Here is an 18274-nt window from a genome sequence, read left to right as displayed (position 1 = left end):
TCTTAAGCATACATGTATCACAGGCTCGCAAATCCAAGTGCCAGTGCCTAAGCACCTATTGTGAGTATCAATTCCCTTATGTCTGAATACATAGCTTTAAAAATGTGCATAATTTGCACACATTGGGAGAGATATTTTCTCTTCATTCTTTTTTTGGTGTGACTCGCCCTGACGCATACATTGGCAAGGTCATTTCCACAGACCAGTTAACAGGTTTCATGCACTGAGTATATAGCAGTCACAACATCCCAGACTGACTACCATTTCCAAGATCATTTCATCTTTTTTTAAGGGTGATGGATTTGAGGACATTAACCTTTAAAAGATCTCTCTCACTTACTTTTATGCTGCCCTGCTGGGGTAGCAATTTGAAGTAATTACGTCTTCCAAACCATGGTGTTTACCTTGTCCTTAATCCTTATTGATTCATCCGTATTTTTATATTTGGTCACTTCCTACTGATACAAGCAAATATGCTTAAAGATAAAAGATGATTTCTAGCCTTCTTGTCTGGCCTGGCTCAGACAGGAAAATGCACAAAGATTTAGCGCGTTCTTGTGCAAAAGAGAGCCTCTGCAGGTCTCCAGTGCTTCAAAGCCCTGCATGCATTGGTGATGAATAAGATCTCTGCATGCTGCTGCATTAGGTGAGATGGTCTTTTTTTTTGCTGGCTTGCTGTTGAGGAAATCTGTATTGGAGATGTCCAGTCTCACCCTCTGGCAACAGTTAACGTTTGTTTTAGCTCTTGTCAGTGTTCAGCATTTGTGAGCTGGCTCTTCTTGCACTCCATCACACTAATGAGAATGTATTTACCAATGGGAACTCTTTCTCTTTATTTTGTTCTCGCTCAGGAGCCCCAAACTACAGTAATCCACAACCCTGATGGAAATAAGGTATTCAGAAAGAATCAACTCCATCTTGCTTTTCCACACTACACATTTCATCCACTGTTCCACACCAAAATAGGGCCGTTCCAGGAATTTATCAAGGAAAATCTCATTTTGTTTCACGTGGTGTCTCTTGAGCCTGTTTTCATCTGTGTTCATCTGCTATGGGTGTCCTGCTGGTTGCTGAGCTTCTGAAGCTCTCAGAGGAGTTGGTAGCAGTTGGCAAAGTTCAGTGTCTTGTGCAGCCGGGCTTGGGGAGCACGGGGTCTTTGTCGTTTCAGCCCAAAATGCTGCAGTCTCAGTAAAGCCAAAGGAGGCTGCTCCCAGAGTGTGGTGAGATTACACTGATGAGTTTTATGTGCCGTTGTCACCTTAGATAAAGATGTCATGTTGGTTTATCCCATCTGCTGTTTCTTGGCATGCTTACACACCATGTTGTGATGTGTCTTTCACACGGGACTTTGGTTTTCTTCCATAACATCAAAAAAAATTTAACATTTCAAGTGATAAAGAATTCTTTTGATTTTTGTAAATTTTCTTCATGCTCTTTTTCTTTCATATTGTGGTGTTTGCATTTGGCAGCTGATCCCTAAAACATGTTTTATTTGTTTTTTTCATGCATGGACTTGAAAAGGGCCAGGAAATATCGTCATTTACATATAACACATGTTCCTAGGTTTCTTGGAAAGAATTTACTCTTCAACAAAAATGTCACTATTTACCATGTTGATAAAAAAAATTACCATTTCATTTATCTAGTCCTAACTACTTGTGGTTATTTCATGGGAGAAGGATTGAATCTGAGTGAAAAAATAATGCATGCAGCCATTTCTCAAGCATGAAAGTGCTCATGGTGTTCTTGTGCTTGTAGATCGCATTTCTTTATGTACCTTCCATCTGTCAAACACGGAGCTTTTATTTTCATGTCACTGCTTTTTCAGCTCCCCAAGTTTAAACTCACAGGCAACAAACAGCCTGTGTTTGAACACAAGCCTAATCTTTATCGCTGAAGTCCACTAAAGACCAGAAAACCCAGATAAAATATTGGCGTGACTACATCTACTTGACTCCATTATACAATCGTAGCAATTAAGATACTCAATGTCCCAAAAGGTCACAGCAGAGAAGCAAAGCCCTTAATGCGGAGAGTTACTCCTCAATTTGTCTGAAAGACTGATCGTTGTAGTATGGCAACTGGAGTGGATGCTTCAATATTGCAGGCTGCATCTGCCGTGTGAGCTTGTGCATGGTGTTTATAACTGGTATTTGTGTGGGGGTTTTGTTTACTGATAAGTACTTTATCTAATATTTCAAGTGATAGAGCATGATACGTCTGTAGAGTGAAACGTCTAACACCAGCCAGTTCAGGAACAGCATGGTGACTTGTTCAGTTTTGTTTGTGTGAATTAATTCATGTAGTTTTATTTATGGATGCACATACGTTTTGTCTTTTTAAGGTCCGAGTAATGCATTAACCATTTTGAACATTCCTTCAGCTCAGCCTTGTGAGGACACAGTAAATAAAGGGCACTGTCAAATTTACCTTGTATTATTTAATTGTAAAATCCTTTTAAGAGTTGAATACGATACCAGTCCTATCTTTTCTCTCTCAGATAAAAATAGGCCAGTTAATCCTTTTTAGCTATTGAGCTGTGAATTAAAAATATATATATATTGATTCTACTTTTCAACAAAGTATACAGATTTTAAAAAAAAAAAAAAACAAGTTTAAAACTATTTGGCTTCCTAAAACTGTGCACTTATCAGGTTTGGCAGTGCCCTGTTGAATTTTCCCATAATATTTCATGTTTCTGGTTATTCATGAAAGACAGAGACACAGGATCCTTGCCTTTTTAACAGTGTGGTGGCTTACGTGTAAACTGTCTGATAGATGAGTCATTCCTCTGCAGGACTGGTTGGTTGAGTAATACTACTCCAAAGAGACCTTAGTTTGTCAAAGTCTTATGATGTATTTATCAATTCTCCATCTCCTTCACAAGTGTTTTGACAAAAAAAAAAAAACAGTATAAAAATGACAGAATCCAATCCAGTGTTCTTAAAATCACTGGGAGACTTTGTTTTAATATACATACCTAATGTTTTAATATACATACCTAAGTCACATGAGCAGAGAAACGGCTGCAAATTGTGGCGTGTAGAAGTCTGTGTACTTAAAAGTTGGAAAGGAATGACTTATTTTGCACAGTTGGTTTGATCACTAAGCTTAAAAAGGCAAGCTCTCCTCCTTGGCTGAGGTAATTCATATAACTTTGTACAGTTGGATGTTAAAGAAAGTTTCCTTTACATTCCTGTGAAGTAAAAGCATCAGACAGCAGGAAATGTATTTATGTTCCCTACTGTAGAGAATGGCCATGTTTGACATCAGTTTCAGATGGAAATGTCTTAATCAGTGTGTGACCATTTGTTTGTGAATTACATCCCACCCCGCTTCAAGGCTTTGCATGATATCTGTGACTAACGGTGACTTTGAAAGGTTCGCAGATGAGACTCAGCTTCTTTTATACATTCTGCTTATATTTACTTCTCAACAGGAATCTACGGAGAGTTCCAATACAACCATTGAAGATGAGGATGTGAAAGGTAGGATTTTAAGCTTGTAACATTTGGAGAAGCAGTGACGTGAGTTGTGTGACTGTATTTCATTAGGTCATTAAACACAGAAACTCCTAATGAATCTGAAGAGAGAACGCTATTTTTCCTCATTTAAAATAAATTACTTTTATGTTCTTCTGTGTTACTTCTGACATGTTTCACACTTACCTTTGACTTTTAGTTTCCCAAAACACCATTTGCCGTGATGTTTTGGAATGAGTATAAAGTTACTGGTTATTAACTAAGATACTAGTTCTGGTAATAGTAGTAGTAGATTAAAAATGCATAAGTCAGGGCTTTGCCACTCTTTACACAGTTCATGTTTTTGTTTGTGTTTTGGGTTTGTGGGTTTTTTTAATGTCACCATTTTAATTTTTATTCTGTTCAGATGCCAGTGTTTATTTCATTATTCTCTTTTGTTCTGTCCATACACTTATTTTAACCTCATTTTATTATCTAAAAAACTAAAATCAATATTTTTTTTTTATAAAATTTGTTCTGTAACTTCACAGATGCTCTTTTTGTTTCTATTTCCCCCCTCTAAATATTGTACTGTCACATTACTCACACTTACTTTAATAACATGGTGCTTTAAGAAAAAAGTCTTTTTAAAAATGCTCTTTTAAAAAAAGCATTAGGTTTGCGTATCGCTGGTTCACAGAAAAGATTGGGTTTCAGCCTCAAAGGACAATGTTATATGTGCAGGTGAAACGCAAGCCAGAGGTGATAGTGAAGAGAAAACATGGAGGATAGAAAAGAGGATTCTTAGTGAACTATTGTAATGTGGGGTTTGCTATGTGCTGGAAGTTAAACAATGCCTAAGACTCTTTTAAAAGCACGTATTAGCCAGGTTGTGCCCTGGGATGTAGCCCTGAATCTCCTGAAGAGCTGTATTGGCCTCTGAGGAGCATGGGAGCATTTTTGAATTTGAGATTCAGACATAAAGTAGAATCGTGTTATAAATATCCAGTGCTGAGTTTCTGCTGGTAGAACAGGTGCTGTGCGTTTGATACAGATACCGGTATTGCCAGTTTCAGGAGTCAGGGTTGTACACACCAAGCCCAGTCTGCTGGTAGTGGCTGTCCAAGGAGAGCCGTGTTAGAAATGTGGAGTTTATGTTACGTAGGACATTCATCAGATGTTTATGTCACAGCAGCTTGGTTCAGGCTGGCATGGGAGAGCAGAGCAAGTGGGGCAGAGCCTGAGGTCTTGTTCCTGCTGCTTCTGTGCTGCCGTTGGAAAGGCCATGGAACTCAGCTGATGCACAGGCCAACGTCCACAGTCTATGGCACTGGAGTGATTTTTTTCCATACTTTTGCATAGTTAATGTTCCCTCGCTGCAGAGAAGATTTTCTATCCATTGCTAGCAGCTATGCAGCTGTAAATGGTGCCTTACAATACTGCACAAGCTGCAGCGAACTCTAAGTCGCTGGCGTTGGCGTTTTGTTCTCAAAGTTTCCATGAATCATCTCCCCTCCACCTGAATGAAGTCTTGGATGCATTAACAGCCGGTACCTCCTTGCTTTGGATAACAGACCAGTGGTAGCAGTTTGAGTTAATGCAAAGTAATGGCTTAGAGAACAATTCCAAAGATCCGCAGCTGACGTGGAGGAAAATACAGTGTAGTTTACCTTTACTCATAACACTTTGTATTTCTTCCTCCAAACCATTATGTGTAGTTTAGCAACTAACCTCATTAAATGAATATTTTAATTATAAGGCCTCTGCGTGTTATAACGTGATGTTACAGCAGTAGGATTTTTATAAAGTTCTGTCTGAACCTTGGTGCAAGGAATTATATCTCAGGAATACAATTATAAGGAAAATAATAATGAAAATGGTTTGCCAAATTCCTTTATATGAATCCGCATTATCACAGTTAAGAGCAGATTGAACGGCCGCGCTGTACTTCATTCCCAAAACAGAATAGAGGATCGCGCAGTAATCACAGGTCTGAGACGAGATGCCAGTCATGTCCTTCTCTTTGCTGTAGCTTAGTGGCAGGTGTTAAATGTTGCAGAGATTAAGTTTTGTGTTATTTGTAGGTTCCTTACCCATTGCTACATAACGAGCTGAGGCTGAGCGAGCGTTGCAATGTGTGTTTTCTGGAGGCTATAGAAGAAGGGAGTTGGAAGGTGTTAACGCACCCAAAGCTGGTGGGGAGGTGGAATGCGTTCTCCGTGTGAGAATGGCATTGGAGCTGCTAATGCCTGGGATGATCCCGATAGCCTCACACACCGATGCAGCTGTTTGAGCATCAGGCCCTGGCCAAACGCACAGCGGTTCCACTGCCCAGTTTGCCAAACACCAGCTGCACATTTTATTCTCGTGTACAGGGATTTCATTTTCTGTTTATTTAAAAAAACAAATATAATCTCCTTGTTATTAATTGCTTGCAAGCTTGCTTGTTTTTCACTCTTCAGTATTCCTCTCACACTTCCAGTCTTCCACCAGAGATTGCTTTTCAGATTGTTTTGTTATAAATCAAAGCTAACAGTACCCCTAGGGTCTAATTTCTGGAATGATTCAGGGAATAGGCAGTCCTGCAGCTCTGACAGCTATTATAAGCCCAAGCTTCATGCTTTAGTAAGTAAGGCACTTAGGCAAGATATTTTCCCCTACAGCAGACTTGACTTCGGGGTGTAGATATTTTAGAACAACAGTGAGAAAGCAGTTTGCTTGTCAGGAGCAGCTACTGGCTGCAGCTGGAGATCAGGTGCTGCTAGGGACAAACAGATTTTGGAGGTAGCAAAGAGGATTCGCTGGGATTACTGACTGACTAGGCCCTTCAGCATATACTCAAGATGAGCATGGAATCACAGAATTATAGAATGGTTTGGGACCTTAAAGCTCATCCATTTCCAACACCCCTGCTATGGGCAGGGACACCTCCCACTAGACCAGGCTGCTCAAGGCCCCATCACGCTTACCACCAAATTTGAGGAATGTTCTCCACCTTAGCTGATAAAGGACTTTAAAAGTCTTTTTGCTTTTCTTCACAGCATGGAGTACAATATGGAAAGAGATGCTCTCTTTCCTGCAAAGGAGAAGGGAAATAGGGATGCCACCCTGTAACTGAAAAGCAGAGTTAGCGTATGTTTCATAGTGTTGCAGCATGACCCACACCTCTCAGAGAAGGACTCTTCTTTGCAAAGATGTGCAATCTATGAACTTTATTCCTCCTCCTAGTATTCTAACACTGCATAGGCTGCACACACAGGCGTGAGGTTCCTTCCTTTGTGCAGACTACCAGCCCACACATTCAAAACATTCGGCTTTGCATCAAGTGGTTGTCTTTATTATTTTATCAAATTGACGTTAAAATTCTGTGGATGATGTGAGTCTGTGTGGGATGGAATATCTCCAGCACAGTTGTGGGTTTGTGTGCCATGTGGGAGTGTGTGTGCGTATGCCTGTCTGTACAAAGTATTTCAAATGTTACAATTAATTAACAAAGGTAACAATTAAAAATCTTTAATCAGCTGTCACAAATGTATTTTTAGGAACAAATTCTTAACTTGTATGCATCAGGGAATGCATATAGCAGTTTTCTCTCTTGTTAGAATCTTGCCCTGTTTTCACCTTTGAAGTCAGGTATTTTAATTTGAAGACAGTGAAATCAGGCTTCTTTTTCATTTGTTATGTACCAAAAATCTTAGTGACTTTGTCTTGCTTGTGTGTGCATTTACATCTTTTAGGACTGAAACATTTTTCTTTTACTGGAAGCAGTGCATGGCAAATGATAGTGAGATTTAATAATTCAAGGAATGAGCTAATTCTGGAATTGGAGTCTGAAATTACTTGAAGCAGTAGTTCAGGTTCCTTTCTTACATAAACATCTGCCCTTAACAATTGATCATGGGCTTGTCTGCGTGCCAGTCATCTCTCCAAAATATAAGGACAGGGTAGACAGAAAGAACATACTGAAAACTGGACTATAGGCAATGCCACGTTCTGGGCTTGCTTGTGGCATTTATCCTTCCTGTGGTAATGAGACTGGAACTCTTTGGCAGCATCCCTTACATGTGAGATTTCAGTAACGCTGCAGATACCATTGTTATTTTTGCCAGCAGTACACAGACTTTTATAAAGCTGAGTTGTTGAATTTATTGTGATCAGGAAATCTAGACTTCTTGTGGTGGTTTTTTGCCCCTGGAAATGAATTAATGAAAGAACTAGTAAGAATGATGATTCCTGATGGGAAAAATTGCTGAGTTGTAGGGCATGTACAGTTAGGTAAATTCTGGCTAAGCTGTGTTACATCACTTCAAAATGTTAACCATTCAGGAGGAATGCATTTTCATAGATTTTGCTAATTTATTTCATTTTATACCTGTTGGTTTTATTTTACTAAAACTAGAAATAAACCGATTTAAACTAATCCATTTGGAAAAATGCTTTCTTGAAGAAAAACCTTAAAATTTCAAGGAATATTTTTTAAAAGCTCTCCCAAAACCCTTTATATCTCTGCACTGGAATAGAGGGGTAAATCTGCGCTGGCATCTGAACAGATTCATTTATGGGTACGACCTTTCTGACTGTTCTTTGGCACCCACACTGCCTCCCAGAAGTACGTCATTAACATTGTTCGTGTGCTCAAAGATTTTTTTATAAGTTCTTGTTGCTTGTAATTAAATTATCATTATTTTTTCTTTTGGCCTTCTCTTTTTTTTCTTCCTTCTCATCTACTTGACCCTCATACAGCTCTTACAAAGGAGGGTGACATGGAGAGGTTATGTTCCACCCACCACTCCTCCTCTTCCATTGCTTCTTCATCTCACTGGCCACCACGCTTGCCGTGCCCCAGCGGCCGCTCCTGCTGCCAGTGCCTGCTGAGGATTCTGATCACACTCTACCTCTTCATCTTTGTTTGTTCATATGTTGTGTTTCTTTCCATCAATTCAGCGGGCAAGTCCACGAGAAAGTCAGAGAGTCATTCGCTTGAGTCTGAGCTCTCCCACTCCACTCCTTCCTCTCTGCTGTGTAAGTTGAGAGACTCATCTGTTCAGATGACCTTTTTGTCTCTCCTTCTCCTCCCTCCCTGTCATCTGACAGTAGCCCAAAAATGGTCACCACTAGGATCCCTCTGATCTAGGAGTGACGTTTCCTTAGGGTTTCCAAATGTACGGAGTAGATTTATTTAGATATTTATTTCTTGGCCAGGTTTTATTAGTCATAGAAATATTATCATCAGCAGTAACACCAGCATAAACAGGCATGTATTTCAGAAATTTGTATCTTGCAGAGGTAGTCTTTGCAGCAGTTGTCACCTTAGGGATAGATTTCACTTTCTCCTCTGGCTTGAATTCTGGATAGGGTCTCCAGTTTAATTACCAGTTGTTTCTGGATGTCGTCAAGTTACTTTCTTTAGTATCACAATTGATAAACAGACCTTAAAGCTGCTGTGTCAGCATTAGTTTGCAGCATTGATTCATTGCAACTAAAAAGTTTCATGCTTTGTTTAGGAAGAGGTCTGTGATGATTAGTGACCAGTTAACTGTAAAGGAAATCTTTAGGGTGAGGAGACTGTGTTTGAGGAGTTTAAATGTGAAAGGAGAAAGGCATCATGTTAGTAGCTTGTGTGCTAGTAGAACACAGAAGGCCTGCATAGATGCATTTCTTGATTATAAATTAACTCATATTCTTTAGAGTGAAGTGACCATGTAGATTGAAACAGGGGATGCCTTCCTAGGAATGTCAGTTCTTCTGCTCCTGTATCCTGTGTGTGTTAGGGTGGTTGCACTGGTAAAGGTGAGATCCAGATGGGCTCTGGGAAACACAGTGGGGTGTAACTGGCCTGATCCTTCTTTTAAATGTGAGTGGAGTTTTTGGTATGTGCAACTAATGTAGTTAAGAGGGGAATCCGGTGCTGGAGGTGATGAGCTGTCTCCGGTCAGAGCTGTTGGCAGGTACTGTGAGTAGTGTCATTCTGAGTGAGGAGCAGGTTGGTATATAGCAATATATTGATGACTGGATATTAAATTAGAACTACAAATACCAGCAGCGTAACCTGAACAGAATCTTGAAGAAGAGAGGAATTAATAGGAAAAAACATGGACCTGTATGGCATTCAGAGCTAACACATCTGTAACACCTACCTTAAGGCTTTTATTCCATCTACAGTAAGTATTCCCGGAAGATCTGTTATGCACCCATCACTTCGGATTTGAATGCTAGCAGCTTCACATTTCCTGTTTCTTCCGGTAGTTAATAGTGCTAAGATCAGTGTTAATGTTTAAATGTACGTGTTTATTACTAGTTTTGTTACTGAATTTAGGAACAGAGGCACCTAAGGGGGAATACCACAGTCCTTGAAAAAAGCGAATTATTTTAGTTGCCCTGAAAGAGTGGTGCAGAAATGGCACGGTATGTATACACAGTAGTGTTTTAAGAAAATGAACAAGCTTGTATTTATTCTGTCCATTCTGTGACTTGAGAAACAAGCACACTTCTTTGAATGTGGAATGAATATGATTCATTCAAGTACAAGTAATGAGAACTTAAGCGCGCAGAGAAGGTATTAGGAACACAACAGGCTGTTAGGTGTGGCTAACAGAAGATGTGTTTGTGCTAACATTGCTTTGAAGCAGAGTTTTGTTGGGATAGCCATAAGGATCTGTTTCAGAATGCTGATACGGGTTGTAGAGGTCTCAGCAATATTACTGTAAAGAGGATATTGGAGTTGTGTACATTTGACAGACTTGCATTCACCAGAAAAAAAGTAACTGCTACGAACAGCTGTAGTAGTGAATTATTTTCACTGGTGTTTAGTGATATTGAAAACACAGTGCAAGTTAATAGTGCTGAAGCTTTTTGGTAAACTGCGTGGGAGTTTCTGGGCTTCCAGAGACAATGTTATTGGCTCAAGTGATCATCAGTTTTAAATTACATTACATAAAAATTCAAGTCAGTGTTTTCAAAGAGCGAATTTGAGAATTCAGAAGAAAAAAAAAATGATATGGCAGTCAGACTACAAAGTTGAGGATGGGAGGTGGTGGTCAGAGGTACAGTCAGTTTCTTTATGTCTGAAGTGTATGGAAATGCAAAGGGCTTCAAAGATTAGCTGGATGAATTCCTGGAGCTGGCAGCATAGCAGTAGGGAGGTGTAAACCAAAACAGTCTATAGTGTTACCTCTGTGTGGTATGAAACTGAACACACTGTTGTTGAGCAGCAATTATTGTAATTATCAGTATACATTGTAATCACATCTCATTGCTTTTATAGCTTGTTGAAAAGGAAGGTGATGTAGAATTGAGGGTTACTATTGATTTTCCTTTGTAAAACACTAGCGGACAACAAGATTTCTCTGAGTCAGTGGAGCAATGAGGTAGGAGCACGGAGGCAAAGCTTGTTAATGTGTCAGTTATCAAGAGTTTGAACATCATTTCTTGAGACAGCAGCCAGATTCTATGATCAATGTAGCCCGCTGAGAAACCTTAGTGTGGTATCTTGTAAGTGCAGTGACCATGATATAGCTTTGTTCTGAGACTGTGGGCGATTCGTCATTAAAACATAAACATTTGCCAATATTTGCCACACAGTTTAAGTAATAATATAGCTTATGGCAGCTCCAAGGAAAGGGCATCTTCAGAAAGAGTTTCAGAGCATAGAAATAACATTAGTGGCTGTATGCTTTCCATTTGATTGCAGTTTGTTGGGACAGTGGTCAGGTTAGAAATGAAGCTAGGTTCCCCCATACTGTGCCATTTAGCTCAAGCAGGCCAGCGTCACCTTGATAAAGGACTGTACTGTTTTAAAATGATGGCACAACGGGTAGGATTTGTCTCTGCAGATTTAGGCAACCTCCACAATGCAGATACCTATATTTGAGCCAGTTGTCTAGACTCCCTCTAGTCAACGCAAATAGGTCAGATGAGTCACACTTGTCTTAAGTATCTATTTTAGGATATGATGAATCGTGCCCTGAAAGTGCTTATTTCTCTCCATTGACTATAACGTAGGAGAGCTGAGAGAACAAATTCACTTGTCTGTACTTATCCGTGTTCAAAATGTTGTGAGATTAATCCGGTCTGATGTGCACCAAGATATGTAGTTAAGAGTAGCGAGTTGAAAAGTTCTAAGTTGTTTTTTTCCTTGAGAAAAATGCATGCAAGCAAGAAGCAGAATAATGTTAATCATCTCTGAGTTCGTGTGGTAGTCCATGAACAGGCTACCTCATTCCTCTGGAAGGGTGCTTTACTGCTTAGCAGGGATTTCATGGCTGTCTGCTTCAAGGCCACTCGTAGTGAGGGGGAGTGGTTTGCCAATTTGGGTGTTATTGGAAAGATGAAGGTGATCTTCTTTGCTATGGGTTTCACACGCCCTGCCTGCCTGTGCCTTTCAAGCACTGCGCTGTGCCTGTTTGATGAATTGTTTTCTGAAAGACCAAAAATACTCATTTTATGCTTTGCTTGTATGATGACTCTTCCTGGGTTTTTTTTCTATTAAAAGAAATATGTCAAAGAACAATTTAAAAAAGTGTGTTCCTATTTCCATAAGATCAGTGGGGGTAATTAATAACCATTCCAGTATAGTAATTACACAGTCAATCATCCAGAGTATTGACAACAGTAGAAAGATACCCCAATAGCTGAATGAAGCATAAGGTGTTTTAAATTATGATTATTTTCAGAACAAAAATACTGCTATCAGTTTTGATAAAAATCCAAGAGTAAGATGTGGATCAGTCAGTTACCAAAGGTTCTTCTTGTGTTTCACAAAATATTTGTTTTCTGGTACGTGTATTTCTGAAGACTTCATTTTTGCATATCTATAATCTGCTTTTATTCTACATCTTCTCTCTGCATTTTAAATACCAAAATATTCATCATTATCCCCTCACTTTAGCTGAGTAGGGGAAAAAGGTAGCGAAAAGTAACTAGAGGTTACTAACTCCTCTGAAGTTAACATATGCACTGTAGCGGCACTGTAAGAATAATTTTATCCAGTGTTAGAAAATGATCTGGTTTGTTCTCTTCTTGTTTGGTCTGTTTATAGCTGCTCATCATAGTATTTTTGTTTGCACTGCCTTTGTATTATTCATCTGTATATATATATATCTACTCACCCACCGAAGAAAGACGAATTTTTTTAACTGTTAATATCTTACTCCCTTACTCACTGACCCTACAGGGGACAAGGTCCTATTTAGAGAGTAAATCCATGGTCATTTCTTTAATGTATTTACTTCACACGTATTCTGAGCAGTGAATGTAAAAGCTACCATGTTTTCCACACAAGCTTGCTGGTGTATGATACCTTTCTGCTGTGCTCTCTGCAGTCCTTCTCACTATTAATTTTTCAAGAAAATGGTTCAGCATCTATCACTTCTTTTAAAAATGTCCTTCCCTCACACCATAGTTGTTTTAAAAATACAAAATGTGTTTTTCCTAAGTAACCCTTTGCTCATAGAGATTATATTGTTTTATGCCATAGAAAGCCATTGCCACATTCTAAGACTGTATGAATGTGTCAGACTTTAAATTTTCCACTGACTCTTGTTATACCCCTTAGAAAAAGTAACTGAACCAGTTTTATCAGAAGCTCATCACAATATTTGAGGTTTCCTCCTGTATCCTAGACTAGTTTTGAAATTTCATAGAATTATAAAATCATGGAATGGTTTGGGTTTGAAGGGACCTTTAAAGCTCTCCCAGTGCCACCCCCTGCCATAGGCAGGGACACCTCCCACTGGATCAGGGGCTCCAAGCCCCATCCAACCTGGCCTTGAACACCTTCAGGGATGGGGCAGCCACCCCTGCTCTGGGCAACATTTCTTCCTATCTCCCCTCATCTTAATCTCCCCTCTTTCAACTTAAAATTGTTACCCCCTCATCCTGTCCTTGCCCTCCCTGATCCAGAGCCCCTCCCCATCTTTCCTGGAGCCCCTTTCAGTACTGGAAGCTGCTCTAAAGTCTCCCCACAGCCTTCTCTTCTCCAGGCAAATTTATCAGACAAACTTTTAAATGCCATGAGATTTGCTATATTCCTTGCACTCTGAACACATGATATTTTAAAGGGAAAGGATATGACAATACTGTAATAAACATAGCTCCTAATGCCAAAGAAACTGTGGATTGTTCAGTCCGATTGTCTCATCACAGTGTGAGAGAGCAAATGGACCTCTGGTGAGCTTTAACCAGAGCTGAAGTAATGTTATTTAGGAAGTTCTTGCCCATCAAGTAAAAACTACCATGGCGTGACACTGCCACTGTGCATCAAACAGTAGAATTTTCCTGGAATTCAATGCAAGCAAAGTTTATTATTGGATCAAAAAAATTCAAATTAAAGTGGTAATTGTAAGTGACAGTTATCTGGCAGATGGGAACTGGCCAGATGCCTCTTCCCTGATGCCTCATGTGTTCGCTTGTTGTCCTTGCATAGTTTGTAATGTGTATTTGGATGGAAAAAGAAATCAGAGGTTTGGAAGAACATATGCTAGGTGGAGTCCATCAAATTTATAAGGAAAACTTGTAATTTTCCTACCACTTCAATAAGTGCCAGTTATTTCTGTTAGGTGTTGTCTGCGATAGCAGGACGTTGTGCCTACCATTATCCGTTTCACCTTAGTTCACCTTCAGTGCCCTCACTGTTTTTTCGTTTGAGCTGAGGAAAAGCACAAGTATTTGACTTGATTCATGTGGCCACCAAGTCAAGGCTGCATTTGCCATCTCACTGCTTTCCAGTTTCCTTCCAGTTTTCTGCACGTTGTATTCCACTTCTTCCCTGTCTCCTTTCTCTTCTTTCCTCCCAGTCTAACTCTCTGCTTCCTAGACAATATAATTGCTGTTGGCTGAAGTACTTTTGGTTTGTGTTTGTACTCAGTCTGCCTGCACCCACACACGTACCTACACAGAAAGTATAACATGGCAAGATAAAAAAGATCTCCCAAAACAAGGGAGGTTTGTGTAAAATTACAGTGGCTATTGAGATTTTTAATTATTCTTTGATATCTGATGTTAGTGAATATTTCATACCACCTTGTTCTTGACCATGTTTTTCTTGTAATGTTCTCTCTTGCTCTCAAATGAATAAAGGCTAAGAATGAGGTGGGGGTTTGCGCGCAGGATAAATCATTTTTGGAACTCCACCTTCTCAATTATGCTTCATCTCTGACTGGCTTAGTCACCTTCTGCTGAGGAGGTTGCGTGTCAGATCACTAAATAGAAAGAAATCTGATTTTCTAGTGTGTGTATTATTATTTGTGTGTTGCTGAAAGGGAAGAGCAGTGTGGTTGCTTTCATATGCGGTTCCACGCGGTGTTTGTTATTGTGTAGAAAAATGAGTTGGAAGGCAGATGATTTGACAACGTCTTTCTGTTCCTGATGGTACATGTTGTGAACTGCAAAGCCTTTCCGCAAGTACTGGAAGCACTGATGCCAGTGCTGGAGCTGGACAGCGATTGATTTGAGCCGGTGATACTGCCTTAATCTCCTTGAATTATTTTGCTGGCCTGCACAGTTTCCTGATGGATGCGGTTTATATTCCATGACAGGTCGGCAGGCACAGCTCTGCTAGATGTTAGTACTGCCCAGAGAAACTCTGCTGTAACATCAGGTGGCTCCTATCGGAAAACTTCAACATAATGTTCCACTGCAATTTCATTTTGGAACTAAAACCAGGAAAAGGAGCAATATGGTTCAGTTTCTACCTTCTGGGGCTGTTGTTGGATTATACCTTGTAATGTTGTGCAGCATCACAGTTATGGCTGAAGTGCAACGTTTTGATTGACCCAAACCAGGTTTTTTTTAATGTATGTTAGCAAAAAAATTTAATTCTCACTCAGGTTGAAATCAATTCTCTAAATCTCAGAGATTCACAGAGAGAAACTTAGGTCATGCATATTCCTTTAACTCAAATTATTGAAAGCACGAGCAGATGCCCAGTGAGTCAGGTTACCATCCAGCTGAGCTGAGCTGTTGCACACTGTTCATTTTAAACAAACCAAAACACCTCAACAAGCCGCTGGGCTTGCATGACAGCGTTTTGTAATACAATATGTTCGGATATTCACTGTTCTTTGCTGTTCCCTCTCCCAGTATGTAGAACATGGAAGCTAGCTGCGTGCTTCTCATGGTAGAACTTGAAAAAGAAATGCCTTTTGTAACAGTGCACTGTTATTTGTTCATCAGCCATCCTACCACTTGGGTTGTGCTGACAGTGCCATACAGTTTGGTCCATGTTTTCTAAACATATGGCCGCTGAGCCATTGCTTATCTGCAGTCAGAATGTCCCTTCTTTAAAATGCTTTGTTCTTACCGCAATCTTTGTGAAAAATAGTGATTTGGACTTGAAATATTCTTACCCATCCCACTGTCTAGTAGTCAAGAACTATTCACAAAAAGCCTTGCTAGACCATTATATCTTATTTTATTCTCCATGATGGTTTCTTTTTGGTGCTTTTTTCTGACCACATTAGATGCGCATCTCCTAAAAGAGGTGCTGAAGCCTAAAAGAAATGAAAAGGTTCTTTAATACCACGATGCCAGCTCTTGCAGTACAGACTGACATTTCGCCTGTGCTCCCCAACATTTTCCTTTGGAAGTAGTAGTATTTTGGTTTGAACATTCCAAGCATATTTTCACGTGTGTGTGTGTGTTAATAATGTAATCCACGTGTAGGAGTGTGCAGGAGAACTGCAATTGTTGCTTGCACAGAGAGCTACTACATCCCAGTTGCATGCATTTCTTTGTAGTTCAAGCTTGCTCTTCCAAATCATCTTTCTGCAGTTTGATAAGGAGTTGATTAGTTTAATACTGGCAAATGTGTTTATAAAATATCTGCCTCTTATCCATTTTGCATGAAACTCACAAAAATCTGTGTTTGGGAGCAGTGCCATTCTGGTCAAACTTCATCGCTATAAGGTTGAACTTTAGCAAATGGTCAATATACAGTGCAAAAATATAAACATCTCTTCCTCAGAAAACAAGTTTTTACAAGATAAGTCAGTTTTCCAAGTGAAGTCAGTGAGATTTTTTTTGTCTTGATAAAGTCTCTTAAGAGTAGCTGTCCTGGAGTAACTGGTATTAGTAATAACCACACCACTGTGCAGAAATGCGATTACTCTGCGCTGTTTTAGTGTAACTCCTGTCAGCATTAAGAAATACAGAACTGTGGGCTTCTTTCTTGAGTGATTGATAAAGGAGAAACTGTTTCACCTACTTTTGCCTTTGAGGTGTATGCAAACAGTGCTTGAGTTTAAATAGTCTTACTAGAGTTACATACTTTGCTTGTTGTTTTTACTGGTTCTTCTGGTACTGGTTAGCATTTATTATTATTAGTTAGTAGTTGTACTGTAATACCACCTAATGATCTGATTGAGATTTATTGTAATACAGATATGGTAAGCATTTTATAAGCCAAGAAGGATAGGCACAGTCACAGAAGTCAGAGCTGAAAGACGCTGTGTTGTGTTTAGGCCTGTGTGGATGCGCATGCGCTATGTGTAATCTGCAAGCTTTGCAGCGGACGATCTTGATTGTAGGCTTAGGACCTGAATTCTTCTTCACTTAAATGTATGCATTTGGCCAAAGCAAACGCTGAGTGTTCCAAGGATTCCTGAAAATCAGCATTAGACCTTTAAAAGGTAAAGGCCCATGTGTATATAAAACATTAGAGCATCACTTGTGAAACAATAATCACTTTCCTTTAATTTGAAGTTAAGAATTGGGGTTTGGATTTGGGTTTGTTTTGCTTTTTAAAGAGCAGCTCCTTCAGGGAAGGAAAGCAGATTAGAAGCATGATAGGAAAGTGGATTGATCTTGACATGCATTTAATTTTCTCATGAATACATGAGTACACTGAAGCAGCAGTATGGCATCTTATCCTTTGGTCATAGATAAGAAAGAAAAAAGGTCCTTGCGCCAGCTGGGGAATGGGAGAGTACCTTTGTTAGGGCTGTTCTGACAGCCTGTCAGCTGTCACCTTCCACTTTGCCTTCTGTTCTAAGAGTTGTATTTGTATCTCTCTCTCTAGCTCGGAAGCAGGAGATTATCAAGGTTACTGAGCAGTTGATTGAAGCAATCAACAATGGGGACTTTGAAGCTTACACGTAAGTTTTCTTATTTCAGAGAGAGTGAGGAAAGTTGATGTATTTGACACTATATACGTAAATATGCATATTTATATGTGAGTGCGTGTGTTTGTACGTATGTATTATTGACGTTCATTCTCAGCCACCCCCATGAAACGCAAGACACGTTCATAGCTGCTTTTCCCTGGCTTTAGATGAGCCTTGTTGCTGATTTCAGAGGAGCTGCTCTTGTAAACCAAATGGATTAGTTATAATCCTGACACAAAATATGCAGTGATCTATCTTGAGGTATGAAAGTGAAGTCTTTATTTATGATTTAGAGTCCAGGAAACACGGTAGAAGCCTCTTAGAGGTGGGGGTTTTTTTATTCTAATATGAAATTGATACTAGCCAGATTCCCATTTGTACTTGGAAGCACGAAAGACCACGTGGAATTCAGGTTCTAGCAGACCCTGCTGAGTGCTGTGCAAGAATTTGGTGGGGGAAGGTGGACTGATTTCCATCCTAGCTTTTCTCTGCGAAGACACAATTCCATCACTGCTCCTCTTCCTTCCTCAAGAAAAATATTTTAAAAGTAGAGGAAAGCCCTTCTCAGCATTTCTTTTGCTGTCCTGTTTCTCTGGGTGGGTTATATCCTGTTGCAGCACAAACCTCACAGTTCAACAATGACGCTGCTTGTCCTGTTTAACGGCTCATTAGCATTCAACTTCAGTTTGGTATGATGACATTAAAACTCCCATT

At 39.7% G+C, this 18274-nt stretch overlaps 1 protein-coding gene across 27 annotated transcripts in view; it reads left to right on the top strand.

The window, feature by feature from the left end:
* CAMK2D (calcium/calmodulin dependent protein kinase II delta) overlaps nt 1-18274 on the top strand; it is a 135686-nt gene that overhangs the window by 109273 nt on the left and 8139 nt on the right. For 19 of the 27 annotated variants that reach the window (XM_069855140.1, XM_069855125.1, XM_069855138.1 and 16 more), the window contains 3 exons: nt 852-893; nt 3440-3488; nt 17476-17551. In XM_069855140.1, coding sequence (XP_069711241.1) covers nt 852-893; nt 3440-3488; nt 17476-17551 — 167 coding nt within the window. The remainder of the gene's footprint in view (nt 1-851; nt 894-3439; nt 3489-17475; nt 17552-18274) is intronic. The other 8 variants (XM_069855150.1, XM_069855148.1, XM_069855143.1 and 5 more) reach the window with 1 other exon arrangement.

This window comes from Phaenicophaeus curvirostris, chromosome 4 (genome assembly GCF_032191515.1).
Source record: "Phaenicophaeus curvirostris isolate KB17595 chromosome 4, BPBGC_Pcur_1.0, whole genome shotgun sequence".
Lineage (NCBI taxonomy): Eukaryota > Metazoa > Chordata > Aves > Cuculiformes > Cuculidae > Phaenicophaeus > Phaenicophaeus curvirostris.
Note: the sequence above shows the minus strand (reverse complement) of the source record. Positions and strands in the feature narration are given on the sequence as shown.